The sequence below is a fragment of the Anabrus simplex genome, chromosome 5 (genome assembly GCF_040414725.1).
Source record: "Anabrus simplex isolate iqAnaSimp1 chromosome 5, ASM4041472v1, whole genome shotgun sequence".
Taxonomy (NCBI): Eukaryota; Metazoa; Arthropoda; class Insecta; order Orthoptera; family Tettigoniidae; genus Anabrus; species Anabrus simplex.
In genome coordinates, this window is record NC_090269.1 from 119,071,698 (window position 1) to 119,091,535 (window position 19,838).

The window sequence follows — 19,838 nt, forward strand, 5'->3', positions numbered from 1 at the left end:
TTAATACAAAGATTCTTCCCACATACAGGGCTATTCAGCAAAGTTGTCCACCTTAAATAACTCGTGAATGGTTAAAGATATTGACATTTTGTTTTCACTTTCAGTAGTGGTACCAAAAGGCTAATAATCAGACTTAAAGTAAGTACTGTGTCATGACGTTAATATTTTCTGGGATCATGGTACTAATTTTGCGATTGTGGTCATTTAAGAAAAGGCTACGAAAACAACAGATAGGGAATCTGCCACCTGGGCGACTGCCCTAAATGTGTACACATAGCCTTAAATCTACAAACATTACAAATTCAGCACCGTGATTATTTTGAAAATTGGATGAGTACTTCCCAAAAAAATATTATGTATTCACACATGCCTCATTTGCCAGCTGAGGACTAATCTGTTTGATGTGTGCTATGTTTGAAACATGAGTTAGCTACTGACATATAGAGTTGCTAGACAGGTATTTTCTCTACTGTGCTCATAAATACCCTGAGAAAACGTATGATTTAACATCGCCATAGGTAACTGGTAAATGAAAACGGATATAGACCTTGAGCTACAGCAGAAAACATAGCCCTGTGAGTGTGATCAAAGTACATAGCTTAAATGATATTTTGTCACAGATACTTCTGTGATAGTGTATCTGATATATAGGTGACAGAAAAATATCAATGACAAAGTAACAGGCTGTGATTTATTGACCATCTCTACTCTCATCTTAATCTAAGAAGTAGTAGATACATTGCCTCATTTAAGACTAGGATAGTACAATAGTTAATCTATAGTAGGTTGTTACAAGTATTCATGGATTAGAAATATGAGTGGATTGAATAAGATCACTGGACATTGATATACTTTTCTATATTTTTCTTGCATTAACTAAAATAAAATCCTGGAGGGGTACTTTCTCAAGATGAAGGTGGCTGTTGTTCTAGTTGTAAAATAGCTTCACCGGGCTGAGTGGCTTAGACGGTTGAGGCGCTGGCCTTCTGACCCCAACTTGGCAGGTTCGATCCTGGCTCAGTCCAGTGGTATTTGAAGGTGCTCATATACGTCAGCCTCGTGCCAGTAGATTTACTGGCACATAAAAGAACTCCTGTACCGGCTTTCAGGAGGAAAGCTTCATGTCACAGACATGAGCAATGCCAGTGCTACAGGCTTCTATGATCCATATGTATCTTGTCCAAAAGAAAATTTGTGTCATATAAAATTCTAAAAACAACACATGTCTGATACTGAAGTGGATCCTCTTCGTAAGAAAATTGAAGCATATACTTGCTTTGGGGCAGTTGTTTATTTATTTATTTATTTATTTATTTATTTATTTATTTATTTATTTATTTATTTATTTACTAGCAAGATACCCGTGCTTCGCTACGGTATTATACTGAAATTTATAATTGAATGCTTATTGTTTTAAATATATAATCCGCCGAAATTCTCTATCTGACTCGTTTTCTGCGAGAATCCACCAATATTCCCGATCTGACTCGTTTTCTATTATTTTACGTCACGTTTCCTCCCATTTTTAAATCTTCCTTTCCAGCAATCGATTTTGTACTTCCAGGGTTAGGCTCAGGTACTGTATTCCTCCCGGTCAGTTGGGTCCGTAAATCTTTGCCATCTTTTCCTATAATATTTTTAATATGGATAAAATCCTTCAGGAGATCTGGCGTGCTGTCATATTGGGTGCCTTGGCGGCACTGAACCCGCGGCCGGACTGCATTCTTAGTCATTACCCGTCCAGGAGCCGTTTCCAGCGCGGTCCGCAGATTTGACGACGGTCCGGAATATTATTATTATCATTATTATTATTATTATTATGTGTTACTGGAATGGCTGATGACGGAAAAAACCGGAGTATCCGGAGAAAAACCTGTCCCGCCTCCGTTTTGTCCAGCACGAATGCCACATGGAGTGACCGGGATTTGAACCACGGAACCCAGCTGTGAGAGGCCGGCGTGCTGCCGCCTGAGCAACGGAGGATCCTTATAAGTACATTAATAACAGTAAAATTAATTGGTCTCACCTCCTTCTACACCCCACCGCCTTAAGTTTATTTACCGTCACCCCCCCCCCCCCCCCAAAAGAAAATTAAAAGAATGCTTTTTTCTTTATGTTTAACGGAGATTTCAAACACCAATCTTCACGTCTATTACCTTCAGTTTTGAGATATAAGTATCCCCATAAAAATAATTTAACTTTTTTCACTTCATTTCACAATAATCCCCCCCCCCAAGTGAATTTTCCCGCAAAAAATACTTGTTTCTTTAATAGTAAAGGATCTTCTAAATACCAATTATCACGACTCTAACTTCTTCAGTTTTTTACTTATGTGTCCTCATGAAAGGAATTCAACTCCTTTACACTCCCGCCCTCCAAGATGGTTTCTCCCACCCAAACACGTTTTTCTTTGTTTTTAAAGGTGATCCAAATACGAATTTTCACGTCTGTAACAACTTTAGTTTTTATTAGATGTATGTATTCTCATACAATTAAGTCAATTAATTTTTCAATTCTTTCACCCCACCCCCCTTCATTGGATTTTCCGAGAATACGTGTTTCTTTACTTTTAAAGCAGATTGCAAAAATCAAATTTCACGTCTGTAACATCTTCATTTTTAAGATATCAGTAGTCTAATTAAAAGAATTCATCACCATTTTCAGTCACTTTTACCCCCCCCCCACCCTCCACCCGAGGGTGGTATTTCCGAAAACTAAAAATACACTTTTCTTTATGTTTAATAGACATAAAAAATACCATTTTTCACTTCTGTAACATGTTAAGTTTTTTTAGATATACTGTAAAAATTCTCATTTTAAAATTTCACCCCTTTTGAGTTCCCCTTAAGTGGAGTTTCCAAAAACAAATCACCTATATTTCTTTACATTTACAGGAGATTTACACCCACTTTTTATGTCTGTAACATTTCACGTTTCCAAGATATTCTGTAGATATAGTCTTTCAAAAAATTCACCCCAATTTGTCACTCCTGTTTAACCGCCATTAATTGGCTTTTCCAAAAACTAAGAAATACGTGTTTCTTAATTTTTAAAGGAGATCCCATATGGGAATTATCAATTCTGTAATATCTTTCGTTTCTGAGATATGTGTATCCTCATTAAAGGCATTCAACCCATTTTTCACCCTTTTACACCCCTCCTATTAGGATTTACAGGAAACAAAAAAAATACGTGTTCCTTTATTTTTAGAGGAGTTCCAACTACCAATTTTTACATCTGTAATTTTTAAAGTTTCAAGATGTAGACACACTCATTTTAAAAAATATCACCCCCGATTTTCAACCCCCCCCCCCCAATATTTGGATTTTCCAAAAACGAAAATGTACGTGTGTTTCTTTACTTTTAAAGTAGATCCAAAATACCAATTTTCAGGTCTGTAATATCTTCAGGTTCTGAAATATAAGTAGCCTCATGAAAGGCATTCGACCCATTATTCACCCTTTTACACCCTTCCTATTGGGATTTTCTGAAAACAAAAGAATACTTTTGTCTTTATTTTTAATGGAGATTCTAAATACCAATTTTTACATCTATAACCTTTAAAAGTTTTGAGATATAGATTCACTCATTTTAAAACATTACCCCCCTTTTCACCCCCCCTTAATTGCGTTTTCCAGAAACCAAAAAGTACGTGTTTCTTTATTTTTACAGGAGATCCCTAACACCAATTTTCAGGTCTATAATGTCTTCAGTTTCTGAGATATAAGCAGCCTCATTAAAGGATTCAACCACTTCTTCACCCCTTTTCACTCCTCCTATTGCGTTTTTCCGAAAACAAAAAATACGTGTTTCTTTATTTTTAATGAAGATTCTAAATACCAATTTTTACATCTGCAAACTTTAAAAGTTTGGAGAATTAGATTCACTCATTTTAGAAATTCACCCCGTTTTCACCCTCCCATTAATTGGATTTTCCAAAAACAAAAAAAATACGTGTTTCTTTATTTTTAAAAGAGATCAAAAGTACCAATTTTCAGGTCTGTAATATCTTCAGTTTCTGAGATATATGTACCGGTATCCTGATTAAAGGCATTCAACCCCTTTTTCCCCCTTTTTTACCCCTCCTATTAGGATTTTCTGAAAACCAAAAAATACGTGTTTCCTTATTTTTAAAGAATATTCTAAATACCAATTTTTACATCTATGCACTTTTAAAGTTTTGAGATATAGATACACACATTTTAAAATTTCACCCCCCTTTTTACCCCCTTAGCGACGTAATATCCAAAAATCCTCTCTTAGCGAGCACCTACATCTTAATATGAATATATCCCCAAAATTTCATTTCTTTATGTCCAGTAGTTTTGGCTCGGCGGTGATGAATCAGTCAGTCAGTCAGTCAGTCAGTCAGGACAAGTTATTTTATATATATATAGATTTATTAGATACAGCCTATGGAGGGCCATTTTACACTAATAATGATAATAAGTTTAAATACGTATAAAAGATAACAAAGGTATAAACAACAATAAATGAACAATTTTAACAGTAACAATGTAACAACAATGACAATGGTAACTGACAAGTGTCGGTTACTGAAATTAGGAAGAAGGTCGAGGGTTGGAGGGACAGAAGAAAGTGAAAACCTGGGGAGGACTTAGAGGAATTTTCTAATTTTTTGTTTGAAGGATGCGAACACAAGTTTTCAATAGACTAGAATGGTTGAAACATTGAGGTCGAATTTTGTTTATTTTAAATTTGTTTACAATTATTTTAACAAGTGTTGTATATGTCTTGTCCCAACATCATATTTTATAAGTACTATTCCTTAGTGTTATTACCTTAAGAATTCACAGTTCAATTTTTATAAATTATAAATGTCATTTTCCTCTAAACAGTGTTTGTTTTAAGATTAAATAAGGCTGATAATGCCCAATAAAAGAAGGGCAAGGCATGTCCCCATAAAAAATTAGAATTTCTATGTTTATTTAACCATGTAACATGGGGTTAATTGTATTGAATAGATGGGGTAATAAATATACTCCTTTTGTAAACTAAGTGAGAATGCAAACTTGTTTGCCAAAACATCAGGAGAACTTCAGATGATGCTCCAGCAACTCAGCATACAAAACCAAACTGCAGGTCTATCAATAAGATAATCAGTCAATCAATCAATCAATCAATCAATCAATACTGATCTGCATTTAGGGCAGTCGCCCAGGTGGCAGATTCCCTATCTGTTGCTTTCCTAGCCTTTTCCTAAATGATTTCAAAGAAATTGGAAATTTATTGAACATCTCCCTTGGTAAGTTATTCCAATCCCTAACTCCCCTTCCTATAAATGAATATTTGCCCTGGTTTGTCCTCTTGAATTCCAACTTTATCTTCATATTGTGATCTTTCCTACTTTTATAAATGCCATTCAAACTTATTCGTCTACTAATGTCATTCCACGCCATCTCTCCGCTGACGGCTCGGAACATACCACTTATTACAAGTGATGAAAATCATTTTTCGTCCGTATTGAAAGTTTCATAAACTGTATATAGGATAATATCTTTTGTTTATTTCCACCTATTCAATACATTACAAGAAGTTGGCATTTACTTTAAAACATTATTCAGATGAGACATGTTTCGCCTCTCACTGTGAGGCATCTTCAGTCATTATCAAAAACCTTATTATTTTACCAGGCATCTGGTTAAAGATATTCAAAAAAGTGTTTGATGATTATAAGAGAGGTAAGATTTACGTTAGTTATAAACATGTTCATGAAGTAACTAAAAATCTAATATATTGATAAAAACATATGTAGTTCTTTGTTGAATAGGACTTGTTTGATTGTACTATAGTAAAAGAAGGTGGCTTGAAGCCGTAGTCATTAATAGATGTCTAATACATAGTGGAAGGCATAAAATATCAGTTCTATGAGAATATACATTACATTCAAATGATACTAAAAACTAGTGGATTCAAAGGTAGTACATATAAAATGTTCAATGAAATAACTATAGATCTAATAAAATGATAAACACATATGTAGTTCTTTGTTAATTAGGACGTCGTAAGATTGTACGGCTTGAAGCCGTAGACATTAATAGATGTCTAATACATAGTGGAAGGCATATGAAATCAGTTCAATGAGAATATATAATACAAACAATTGATACATAAAAACTGGTAGATTCATAAGAGGTACATTTAAAAATGAAGGCGTCATGTGACTATAAAAGACAGTTGATGGCTTAAAGCCGTAGTCAAAGTTTGAAATGTAGGTCAAATAATTGCTAAATATATGGTAGAAAGATATAAGTCAAAATATACAGCTTAGTATAAAAAATATGAAGGAAAAACATTCCAATTGCTTGACAAAAGTTACTTGACGTTGGCATGCGTTTGTCCGTGATATTTATTGTTCAACATTTCGTAGGTTATTTTAGATTTATTCGGCAAGAATGCGTTGACAAGAAGTTCACCAGATGTTTATAGTTGGCCTAATTTGTAAAACGAAAGTTCTAGAGATGATGATGGGTGGAAATTCTCAACATTGGTATGGTTTTCTGACGTGAAGGTTGGAGAGCTGTTGTGTTCTTCTTCGATGACAATATATTTTATAAAACGTTGATTGTAAATAATTTATACTATTGAAGAGTATTATGGAAGTTTGATGAAGCTGTTGAATTATTGTTGTTATAGAATGGTTCTATGGCGTTGTAGGCCCATTTAACAAGCTGTGTGAGGCGCTATTAGGATACTGATGGTCACTAACGGTTTTTACTCCTTGTGTTGTACGTATGCCTTCCACTATGTATTAGACATCTATTAATGACTACGGCTTCAAGTCACCTTCTTTTACTATAGTACAATCAAACAAGTCCTATTCAACAAAGAACTACATATGTTTTTATCAATATATTAGATTTTTAGTTACTTCATGAACATGTTTATAACTAACGTAAATCTTACCTCTCTTATAATCATCAAACACTTTTTTGAATATCTTTAACCAGATGCCTGGTAAAATAATAAGGTTTTTGATAATGACTGAAGATGCCTCACAGTGAGAGGCGAAACATGTCTCATCTGAATAATGTTTTAAAGTAAATGCCAACTTCTTGTAATGTATTGAATAGGTGGAAATAAACAAAAGATATTATCCTATATACAGTTTACATACCACTTAGTCGAGCAGCTCTTCTTCTTTCTCTCAATTCTTCCCAACCCAAACTTTGCAACATTTTTGTAACGCTACTCTTTTGTCGGAAATCACCCAGAACAAATTGAGCTGCTTTTCTTTGGATTTTTTACAGTTCTTGAATCAGGTAATCCTGGTGAGGGTCCCATACACTGGAACCATACTCTAGTTGGGGTCTTACCAGAGACTTATATGCACTCTCTTTTACATCCTTACTACAATCCCTAAACACCCTTATAACCATGTGCAGTGATCTGTACCCTTTATTTACAATCCCATTTATGTGATTACCCCAATGAAGATCTTTCCTTATATTAACACCTAGATACTTACAATGATCCCCAAAAGGAACTTTCACCCCATCAATGCAGTAATTAAAACTGAGAGGACTTTTCCTATTTGTGAAACTCACAACCTGACTTTTAACCCTGTTTATCAACATACCATTGCCAACATTTTCGAGGTCACGTTGCAGTTGCTCACAATCTTGTAACTTATTTATCACTCTATAGAGAATTACATCATCCGCAAAAAGCCTTACCTCCGATTCCACTCCTTTACTCATATCATTTATATATATAAGAAAACATAAAGGTCCAATAATACTGCCTTGAGGAATTCCCCTCTTAATTATTACAGGGTCAGATAAAGCTTCACCTACTCTAATTCTCTGAGATCTATTTTCTAGAAATATAGCAACCCATTCAGTCACTCTTTTGTCTAGTCCAATTGCACTCAATTTTGCCAGTAGTCTCCCATGATCCACCCTATCAAATGCTTTAGACAGGTCAATCGCGATACAGTCCATTTGACCTCCAGAATCCAAGATATCTGCTATATCTTGCTGGAATCCTACAAGTTGAGCTTCAGTGGAATAACCTTTCCTAAAACCAAATTGCCTTCTATCGAACCAGTTATTAATTTCACAAACATGTCTAATATAATCAGATAGAATGCCTTCCCAAAGCTTACATACAATGCATGTCAAACTTACTGGCCTGTAATTTTCAGCTTTATGTCTATCACCCTTTCCTTTATACACAGGGACTACTATAGCAACTCTCCATTCATCTGGTATAGCTCCTCCGACCAAACAATAATCAAATAAGTACTTCAGATATGGTACTATATCCCAACCCATTGTCTTTAGTATATCCCCAGAAATCTGATCAATTCCAGCCACTTTTCTAGTTTTCAACTTTTGTATCTTATTGTAAATGTCATTGTTATCATATGTAAATTTTATTACTTCTTTAGCCTTAGTCTCCTCCTCTATCTCGACATCATCCTTGTAACCAACAATCTTTACATACTGCTGACTGAATACTTCTGCCTTTTGAAGATCCTCACATACACACTCCCCTTGTTCATTAATTATTCCTGGAATGTCCTTCTTGGAACCTGTTTCTGCCTTAAAATACCTGTACATACCCTTCCATTTTTTACTAAAATTTGTATGACTGCCAATTATGCTTGCCATCATGTTATCCTTAGCTGCCTTCTTTGCTAGATTCAATTTTCGAGTAAGTTCCTTCAATTTCTCCTTACTTCAACAGCCATTTCTAACTCTATTTCTTTCCAGTCTGCACCTCCTTCTTAGTCTCTTTATTTCTCTATTATAATAAGGTGGGTCTTTACCATTCCTTACCACCCTTAAAGGTACAAACCTGTTTTCGCATTCCTCAACAATTTCTTTAAACCCATCCCAGAGTCTGTTTACATTTTTATTTACCGTTTTCCACCGATCATAGTTACTTTTTAGAAACTGCCTCATGCCTGCTTTATCAGCCATATGGTACTGCCTAACAGTCCTACTTTTAAGACCTTCCTTTCTATCACATTTATTTTTAACTACACACTTAACACAGCTGAGTACAAACAGAATGGAAACCCCAATCTTGGTAGAAATAACAACACTACTGTATGTAATAGAATTGTATATTTAGAACAATTAATAATCATTCAAGAAGGTGGAAAAGGAGATAAAAAAAAGAATATCTCTAGCTTGGAGGGCTTTCCAGTGGTATTATGAAACTGTAAGTCAGATTGTTTGGCAAAAAAAAAAAAAAAAAAAAAAGGCCAATCTGATTGCAGTACCATTAAAACAAACTGAGGAGAGATAATTTAGTTGCTTTTTATTATTATTATTATTATTATTATTATTATTATTATTATTATTATTATTATTATTATTATTATTATTATTGGCTCATAATGTTCAAATGGCTCAAATCAAACTGAACCAGGTGATGCAGTGCATAAAAGAATGGATGATGAGTCACAGTCTAACACTAGACGAACACAAAACGAGGATAGTTCTTCTGACAAGGAAAAGGATCGAGACTCTTGTACCAATGACTGTTGGAGAGTTAGTGATTGAAACACCTGCGAGCACAAAATATTTAGGGGTGACACTTGACTCCAAGCTCACATTCTGGAATCATATTCAGAGTGTGACAGATAAGGCAGTAAAATACATGACTGCACTTAGCAGATCGATGGGAAATATTAAAGGTCCGAAATCCAGTAAACGATGTCTTCTGATGTCGACAGTTCAGTCAGTGCTCCTGTATGGCTCTGAAATCTGGGCTGAATCCTTGAGATTTACTTGGTATCGGAGAAGGATAGCAGCCGTACAACAGAGAGCAGCTTTACGTATTGCATGTGCATACCGCACGGTTTTTGAACCTGCAATCCTCACGGTGGCACAAATAGCCCCAACTGACCTAACCACTTCAAGAAATCTGGCATACCCAAAGAAGCTGCGTGAACTTCTAACAGGACATGGATATTTTTGGAAATTCCTGCATAGTGTGGGCAGAGCGAGTGACAGCATGCATATACTGTGATGACATCGATGACGTATTTCACACCTTCTTTGTGTGCGGCCATTGGATGCTACAGGGAAGATGTGTGAAAACTGAGCTAGGAGAATTGAAAGCAGATAATATTATTTCTGCGATGCTATGAAACCAGGAATCCTGGGATCACGTGGCAGTGTATGTGGAGGATGTCCTTCATCAGAAGAAGGATCTGGAAGCGTATGAACATTCGCAAAGGAGAAATGAAGAAAGGAGTAGTCTGAAAGATAAAGCACGATATCACCCTGAAGTAATGCGAGAGCGGTTCCAGGGTGATGATTCACATCATGGGAAAACAGTGTGTGGTTTTTAGTGGGTAATAATCCCACACACTTGTTATTATTATTATTATTATTATTATTATTATTATTATTATTATTATTATTATTATTATCATTATCATTATCATTATTATTATTATTATTATTATTATTATTATTATTATTATTATTATTATTATTATTATTATTATTATTATTATTATTATATGCCTAAATTAAATTTGTGTAAAAATTCATTAATGTTACAGATGGCTGATCAGGCTGCATCTACTTTTGGATCATGCTGTTTTGATGAAGGAGACATAAAGGTGACCATGGGAACTGGAACATTTCTGAACCTAAATACAGGAAGACATCCCCATGCATCAGTTGCAGGTAGCTCATAATTTAATTTCTTTAATCATAGTTTAAAAAGTGTGCTCCAAACCCAACAAGAATTTAAGTAAGTACAGAACATGACTGTATGATCTGGTTGAACGATCGGTTTCATCATGTTATTGAATAAGAGATAAACCACTAAAAGCCAGAAATTTTGTTTTGCTGGGTTGAAATAGGATGGTTGCAATATGGCAGGAGGTAAATATAGTTCATACATGCTGAATTAATCATTACTCGTCTCCTTTCTCCCAAGTCTTCCCAGTCCAAACTTTGCAGCGTTTTTGTAACGCTGCTCTTTTGTCAGAAACCACTCGGAACAAACTGTACTGCTTTGCATAGGATTTTTTCAGTTCTTGAATCAAGTAATCCTGATGAGGATCCCATATACTCAAACCATACTCTCCTCATAACCACGTGCAGAGATCTGTACCCTAAATTTACAATCCTTTTTATGTGATTCCCCCTATGAGGATCTTTCCTTATATTAACACCTAAGTACTTACGGTGATCCCCATAAGGAACTTTCACTCCATCAACATAGTAATTAAAACTGAGAGGACTTTTCCTATTTGTGAAACTCACAACCTAACTTTTAACCCTGTTTATCATCATACCATTGGCTGCTGTCCATCTCACAACATTGTTGAGGTCTTTTTGCAGTTGCTCACAATCTTGTAACTTATTTATTACTCTATACCAGGGATGGTGAACCTATGACACGCGTGCCACATGAACACGACTTCTGTGACATGTCAGACAACATACTAACATATTTTAATGTTTTTAACATGTAATTAATAGGTTGAAAATCTAGCACCATAGTATATTTTAACATTACGCTTTATTAAAGATCTATGTCTCAGTTCATTCCATGGCCATAATTTATACATATTAGGTTAAAGCAAAAATATACATTATTCTTAAAATTTTAAAATGTTATTTTTAGAGGTGTTTGCAAAATAAAATCATTAAACATTCCGTTGAATAGATTTATATTTTGTGCAATGAAATACCTAACTGAAGTCAAATGAGGGATTTTATGATGATTTTGATGGAAAATGATCAATGGCATGCTAGACAGCAAAAAATAATTCTCAAGAATTTAATTGACACACTAGTCTGTAAAGGTTTGCCATCCCTTAATGATTACAGGATCAGATAATGCTTCACCTACTTTAATTCTCTGAGTTCTATTTTCTGGAAATATAGCCACCCATTCAGTCACTCTTTCATCTAGTCTAATTGCACTCATTTTTGCCTGTAGTCTCCCATGATCTACTCTACTGTCCAGCTCCATGGCTAAATGGTTAGCGTGCTGGCCTTTGGTCACTGGGGTCCCGGGTTTGATTCCCGGCAGTGTCGGGAATTTTAACCATAATTGGTTAATTTTGCTGACACGGGGGCTGGGTATATGTGTCGTCTTCATCATCATTTCATCCTCATCACGACGCGCAGGTCGCCTACGGGAGTCAAATCAAAAGACCTGCATCTGGCGAGCTGAACTTGTCTTCGGACACTCCCGGCACTAAAAGCCGTACGCCATTTCATTTCATATACTCTACCAGATGTCTTAGATAGGTCAATCGCGATACAGTCCGTTTGACCATAGGGGCCATAAGTTAGTTTGAGCTACTTTCACATTCGATCTCAGATTTGAACAATCAGAATTTATCGAAGAAGAACATCCTGTTGAAGCCAGATGAACTAGAGAAACATCAGACATTATTCCAACAAGCTTTATTTGAAAAACTTTGCCCTGTAGAAAGTTTAAAATCTTTAAGAGTAACCAAACTCTCAGAGAAAATAACATCAAGCATCCATGAAGCTGAAAAGGAGATTTCACCCTGGAAATAAATCGGGAACAGTAGACTTCCACTGAACACCATACTGCTCATTGAGGGCAGGAGGGCAATAAAGAGATACAGCAGAATACAAATCCCTCAACAAGACTCTTCGAAAATATATAAGAAAAGATCTACTGAATTTCAACAACAATCTAATCATACATGCAATAGAGGAAAACCAGAACATGAAAATATTAAGATCTATCACCTCTAAAGGAAGACCTAATATAACAAAAGTAAAGAATAGAGAAAGAGTAACTATCAAAGGTAGAAAGGATATTGCTGATACTGTACGAGATTTCTGTCATATGCTCTATACCTCAAGCAAAGATAAACCATCTGGGAAGAAAGCCTGATCCAGCATTGTAGATATGATGAAATACCACATGTAAGTATTGCGGAGATTGATTAAGATTGTTCAAAAACAATCTCTTGGTGATGATAAGATAACAAATGAAATGCTGAAACTAGAATGTAGAGAGAGATCTATAGGACACAAGAATACTATTAACAAGTGCTTTGAAACTGAGAGGATACCGAAGTGATTCTGCTCTTCAAGAAGGGCGATAAAGAAAATCTGGGGAATTACCACCCAAAAGTCTGCTGTCACCCAAGCTTCTAACCAAGATTTTAACAAACTGATTCTTCATAGAAGAGGACTTCTATAAACCAGCTGAATGAGCAGGTTTTCAAAAGACTTTTCAATTATTTATGACATCCAAACAATTTGCCTTCTTGAAAAAACCACTTAATATACACTGACTGACAGAGCAAATGCAACACCAAGAAGGAGTGGTCAGAACTTTATGCCAATTGCAGGGTAGACTGACGTCACTGAGGTATGCTCATGATGTGAAATGCGCCGCTGTGCTGCGCACGTAGCGAACGATAAATGGAACACGGCGTTGGCGAATGGCCCACTTCGTACCGTGATTTCTCAGCCGACAGTCATTGTAGAACATGTTGTCGTGTGCCACAGGACACGTGTATAGCTAAGAATGCCAGGCCGCTGTCAACGGAGGCATTTCCAGCAGACAGACGACTTTACGAGGGGTATGGTGATTGGGCTGAGAAGGGCAGATTGGTCGCTTCGTCAAATCGCACCCGATACCCATAGGGATGTGTCCACGGTGCAGCGCCTGTGGCGAAGATGGTTGGCGCAGGGACATGTGGCACGTGCGAGGGGTCCAGGCGCAGCCCGAGTGACGTCAGCACGCAAGGATCGGCGCATCCGCCGCTAAGCGGTGGCAGCCCCGCACGCCACGTCAACCGCCATTCTTCAGGATGTGCAAGACACCCTGGCTGTTCCAATATCGACCAGAACAATTTCCCGTCGATTGGTTGAAGGAGGCCTGCACTCCCGGCGTCCGCTCAGAAGACTACCATTGACTCCACAGCATAGACGTGCACGCCTGGCATGGTGCCGGGCTAGAGCGACTTGGATGAGGGAATGGCGGAACGTCATGTTCTCCGATGAGTCACGCTTCTGTTCTGTCAGTGATAGTCACCGCAGACGAGTGTGGCGTCGGCGTGGATAAAGGTCAAATCCGGCAGTAACTGTGGAGCGCCCTACCGCTAGACAACGCGGCATCATGGTTTGGGGCGCTATTGCGTATGATTCCACGTCACCTCTAGTGCGTATTCAAGGCACGTTAAATGCCCACCACTACGTGCAGCAAGTGCTGCGGCCGGTGGTACTCCCGTACCTTCAGGGGCTGCCCAATGCTCTGTTTCAGCAGGATAATGCCCGCCCACACACTGCTCGCATCTCCCAACAGGCTCTACGAGGTGTACAGATGCTTCCGTGGCCAGCGTACTCTCCGGATCTCTCACCAATCGAACACGTGTGGGATCTCATTGGACGCCGTTTGCAAACTCTGCCCCAGCCTTGTACGGACGACCAACTGTGGCAAATGGTTGACAGAGAATGGAGAACCATCCCTCAGGACACCATCCACACTCTTATTGACTCTGTACCTCGACGAAACTATCTTTACATCGGTCTGTTTTCAGACATAAGTCCTTGGTGCTAAGTTTTGGACAAACTACCTAGCACCTACAATCTTAGATTGAAATTGTAAAAATGGTAATAATAAAAATAGAGGACATCTGTTAGGATACCAATGCATAGGCTTCATGGATTTTGCATTCAGTACTTATGTTTGATCAGTTTTTGAAACTCTTGAAATGATTTCATTTTTTCATGAAATATCTTGATTACTTACTTATTCATAATCACTAGAAATGTCCACAGAAATATGTTGAACATTAGTTTTCCCCTTAGATAAAAACATATTTAAACTAAGTATACAGAATACATCTAAAGTGAATCTTTTTCTAATCGTGATCGTCATTTTTCTCATCTTGATGAGTTCATGTTCAAATTCAATATCTCTGACAACAGATCAATACAGGCCAAGGGGAGCACCCACTTTTCATTTTCAACCTGCATTCATACAATAGTTATTCAAAGCTTCCTGATTTCCTAACTTCTTTGCAGCCATCAATAAATGAAAAGTAACCAATATCATTAAAGGATTTTCCCTCACAAAATAATGGCCCTGTGTTATGTTAATTTACTAATAATACATTAACATCAAAATAAGAGTGTATACAGAGAGTAAATACAGTATTCATTTTCCAACAAATGTTATCAAAAGGATTTTATAATAGACAAGAATCTTATCTATTCTAAATGGTGAAGTTGCAGTAGCCTTTTCAGCAGCTAAGTTAATTAGATGATGTTTTTACAGAGTCCTGATTTTTTGTTTTACCGTAAATGGGAATTTACCACAACCCAGCAATACCATGTGCTACCTTAGTGTGCCTCACTTCAGATTTTCTCATTCTGATCGTTACTCGTGCCATAAATTTGGCAACTCTGCTTTACATTGTCAAGGTGTTACTCCTTATAATGCTGTTTGCAGTGACAACTACTTTAAAATTGAGATTGTGTCAAGAGGAATAAAAATGACTGCCTGTCTAAGGTAAGTTGCTTTATTTTTATTTTATTATAAATTATTTTATATGAGCAAGTGTTAAATACCTATGCATTAATAAGGAACTTTTTTACAATATATTACACTACCCAGCATGATTTTTGCGGCAAAGCATCTGATATGTGATTTTAACTAAATAAGGTCTCCTGGTTAAAGAAATGTCATTAGTTCTATTGTATCGCATCTAGTTTTCATGTTATTTGCCATTTACTGTCTGAAAATGTGTCATTGTGGCACGGTGCTACTTTGTGATAACAGCAAATCAGCTGTTGTTAGGGTGGCCGTGGTTTGCTTTGTTAATGTTGTATACGTTTTTCAATCCGAACATCCTCCACCAACTATGTCCCCTCCATTGAATTAGTCAGATAACAGAGTCTATTTTTAGCTCGTGGTAGTGGCAATGCGGTGAAGCCAGTCAGTTGCGTTGTGAGTGTGGCGGAAGTCTGACCTTTTTATACTGTGCTGTGTTGCAACAATGGCAAGTGTGTCAGGAATTAGAAGAAGGTGTGTGAATAAGCCAGACTCATTCTGTTACGTGTGTGAGTGTTATATTATGAAGTGACAAAGTAGGCCAATAACTGCATCAGTGAAACATTTATATTATGCATACTTTAAGGTAAAGTTAGGAGACTTGGACAAGTCATGGACTCTGCACGTAATTTGTAAAATGTGCCTTGAAAACCTACGACAGTGGATCATTGGGAAACGTAAGGCCCTTCCATTTGGGATAGGAATGGTTTGGCGTGAGGCCTAGGACCATACCAGGGACTGTTACTTTTGCCTGTGTAAAGTAGCGGGATTCAATAAGAGAAACAAGGACAGTATTGTGTACCCAAATTTAAAGTCGGCGATGAGACCTGTTCCTCATGGACCAGAAATTCCAATACCTTCTCCTCCTACCTGTTTACCTGACTCTGATGGTTCCTTAAATTCTGATAATGAGCAAGTTTATATGGAATTTTTCACCTGCCGCAGATGCAGTCGGTTCACAACTGTTTAAACAGTTGTAGTTGAATGATCTGATACAAGACGTTGGTCTCACGAAGGAAAAAAGTTAACTGCTAAGATCACGATTGAAAGAAAAAAAACCTTCTTGCACCTGGAACTACCTTTTCTTGGCATACACATAGAGATAAGGAGTTAAGGAAATATTTCAAGCAGGAAGATGATCTGACCTACTGCTGTGACATTCCAGGATTTATAGAACAGCTAGGGAGGGATTACAATCCAGAAGAATGGAGATTGTTTGTGGATTCTTCTAACAAGGGGGCATTCCCTACTTGTCACCACCGATTTCACTCAAATTTATAGAACATGCAGGGCTTGGCTAGAAATGAAGGTACCCGAAGTGGGAACTCCAGAAGGCCAAGCGTATAGAAAATAAAAATACAAATGTTGACGCGGCTCTCGCACCGTATAAGCCACTTACATTAGTGCGCACGACGAGCAGTTGTTGGCATAGCAGTAAGAACTCGGACTGCTAATTCGCTGGTCGTGCGTTAAGTGGCTTATATGGTGCGAGAGCCACGTCAACATTTTTTTTTTTTTAAAATTTTGTATACGCTTGGCCATCTGGAGTTCTCACTTTGGGTACTTTAATTTCTAGCCAAGCCCTGCATGTTCTATAAATTTGAGCGAAATTGGTGGTGACGAGTAGGGAATGCCCCCTTGTAAGAGGAGCTTAAAGGCTGTACTACTTCATAACGGAAACATTCTAGCTTCGATTCCTGTGGAACATTCTGTTTCACTAAAAGAAAATTATATCACAATGCAAGCTGTTTTAGATTAAATCAAATATCATGAACACTGGTGAGATGTGTGTAGTGACTTGAAGGTGTGTGGTTTACTATTAAGGACAACAAGCAGGCTACACTAAATTCCCTTGTTATTCATGTGAATGGGACAGCAGAGCTAGGGACAAACACTGGTCTATACCTTCCTGGCCCAAGAGACAAGTTTTGACACCTGATGTGAATGTTACAAATGCTGCCTTAGTTGACCCACAAAAAATTATTTTGCCACCGCTGCACATCAAACTGGGAATTATGAAGCAGTTTGTTAAAGGCCTTGGACAAAAGTAGCCCCTGTTTCAAGTACAATGCAAGCAAATTTGCACATTTATCTGATGCAAAAGTCAAGGAATCAACAAATTAATTTTAATTTTTAAAAAAGCACCTAATTGATACTTTTTTTTTTGCCATGGGCAAAGCAAAAATAAAGTATCGATTAGGTAGTTTTTAAATTAATTTGTTGATTGTACTCATCGACACGGTCATGAAGTGGACGGCTTGCAATAAAGTCAAGGAAGGCATTTTTAATGGACCACAAATTAGAAAGCTTCTGAAAGACAGAAACTTTGAACAGACGATGGGTGCCGTGGAACTTGCTGCATGGAATTCGATAAGAGATGTCATAATGAAGTTCCTAGGAAATGTAAAGGATGAACAATATGAAACCATAGTGAAAACGATGTTGCACGATATGAAAGAGTTGGAGTGTAGAATGAGCCTGAAACTGCACTTCCTTCATTCTCATCTCGATCACTTTCCGGAAAATCTTGGGGCTGTTAGTGAAGAGATGGGAGAGAGGTTCGACCAGGTCATTAAGGAGACAGAAAGAAGATACCAGGGGAGCTGGGATGAACCAGTGATGGTTGACTACTGTTGGTGTTTGAAAGGAGAAGACAAACTTGATGCAGTCAGATGCTGGGCAGCCAAGCATTCATTCCAAGTGGATATCTAGGACTGTTAAAGTTTATTTTGTTCACATTTATGAATTCATAAAGATACTGAATAAAAGTTACATTGTTTGCTTGTAAATCACGTTTAATTGTCAACATAAATTGCTTTCATTGCCTCAGAGTTGTTTGTTAATGTGTTCGTGTGTAAATCAGTATTATACTAGGCTACAAGAAATGCTAAATATTTCATTGTAATTTTATACTCAATAATTATTCATTGTATAGAATAATTCAAGACAATATTCAACTATTTCTAAATATATATAATAATACAAAAAATTATAAATATTTCCAAAATTATCAACATTTTTCAGTATTTTTTACATGCAATATTCAGGTCTATCTCTTATTTTGATATACATATTGTGAGAAAATGTGACGTGATACATAGAAACGGACAACAAATTCGTGTTCAGCGACCCAAAATTAGGTAAGATCACCTATCACACCTCTTGCCACACAAAAAAAGTTTGAAAATGCTGGGTTGTGTTATTAATACATAAGCTTCAATAGGTTTTAGGTTTTAAAGAATCCTACTAGACCAACAAACAGTATCAAAAAAGACTGACACATTTCCCATAGATGTGAATATGAGAACATACCCCTTTAATTAAAGAAAATACTTTCACAATATGATGAACATTAAATCATAAGAAACACGCTATGGACACATCAGTGATTAACCCTTCTGTCAAGAATTCAGTGTTTATGATGAAACAAAATTTTAGTGAAGTGTGAATTTTTAAAGAATTTTAATATTATGTCTTTTGTGTGCATGTGTGCTATTTATAAGTTTTTAAAGTTTGTGTATGTTATCTGAAGATGGTCCTAAATATAAACCAAAACTAGTTCTGAAATAATAAAACAGGCTACTTCATACAACTGATACAGTTTTGATTAGGCAGAACATCCTTTAAGGGACCTTCATTGAAATTAGATCAGCTTTTCTCAAATTTTTTAAAAGCAAGGACCACACAAATGTCTGAAATAATTCTACGGTCTACTAATGTATATGGGCCATTTTCATTATTTATTTTTCTTGTTTTACATATTATATGGGTATTCCTAATATTTGGGACATACTGTAATGTTACAACGTAGGTAATAAATCTAAAAGCATGCTTTGAATTCCTCTTGAAACCAGATATTGCATTGGAAGTAAACTATTCAAAGTGAAAATATATGGTGCTGGTATTTTAATGTTTATATACTAGTACTAAATTAATATACTGTAATTAGGTTATTACTCATGTTTAAAGAGATGGTTGAGCTTGTCCTTTCTCACAGAGTTCCTAGATATCTGGCTCGATAATGGTCAAATTAAGTCAAAGATCGGCACATACAGTAATTTGGCTTCTGTTTGTTTTTGGTTGAATGAGCAATGAAAATATTTTTTAATGAAGGTAGATTGTTGAAAACTGCATGTGATTTTCAATGCTCCTTCAGATAATTCTGAAGGCGAGATCCATAACTGACAAAAGATCACAGAATTGCATTTTAACAGAAATTTTGTTATAAAAGTTATTTGGAAAATATGTTTCATATTTTTGCTTCACAGTTTTGAGGTGGCTATGAACCC

At 36.6% G+C, this 19,838-nt stretch overlaps 1 protein-coding gene across 2 annotated transcripts in view; it reads left to right on the top strand.

Moving 5' to 3' along the window:
- The window catches only part of LOC136873836 (putative glycerol kinase 5), a 306,964-nt gene that overhangs the window by 260,588 nt on the left and 26,538 nt on the right, over window positions 1–19,838 (top strand). For both annotated transcript variants that reach the window (XM_067147104.2, XM_067147105.2), the window contains exon 6: window positions 10,547–10,673. In XM_067147104.2, the coding sequence (XP_067003205.1) occupies window positions 10,547–10,673 (127 nt within the window). The remainder of the gene's footprint in view (window positions 1–10,546; window positions 10,674–19,838) is intronic.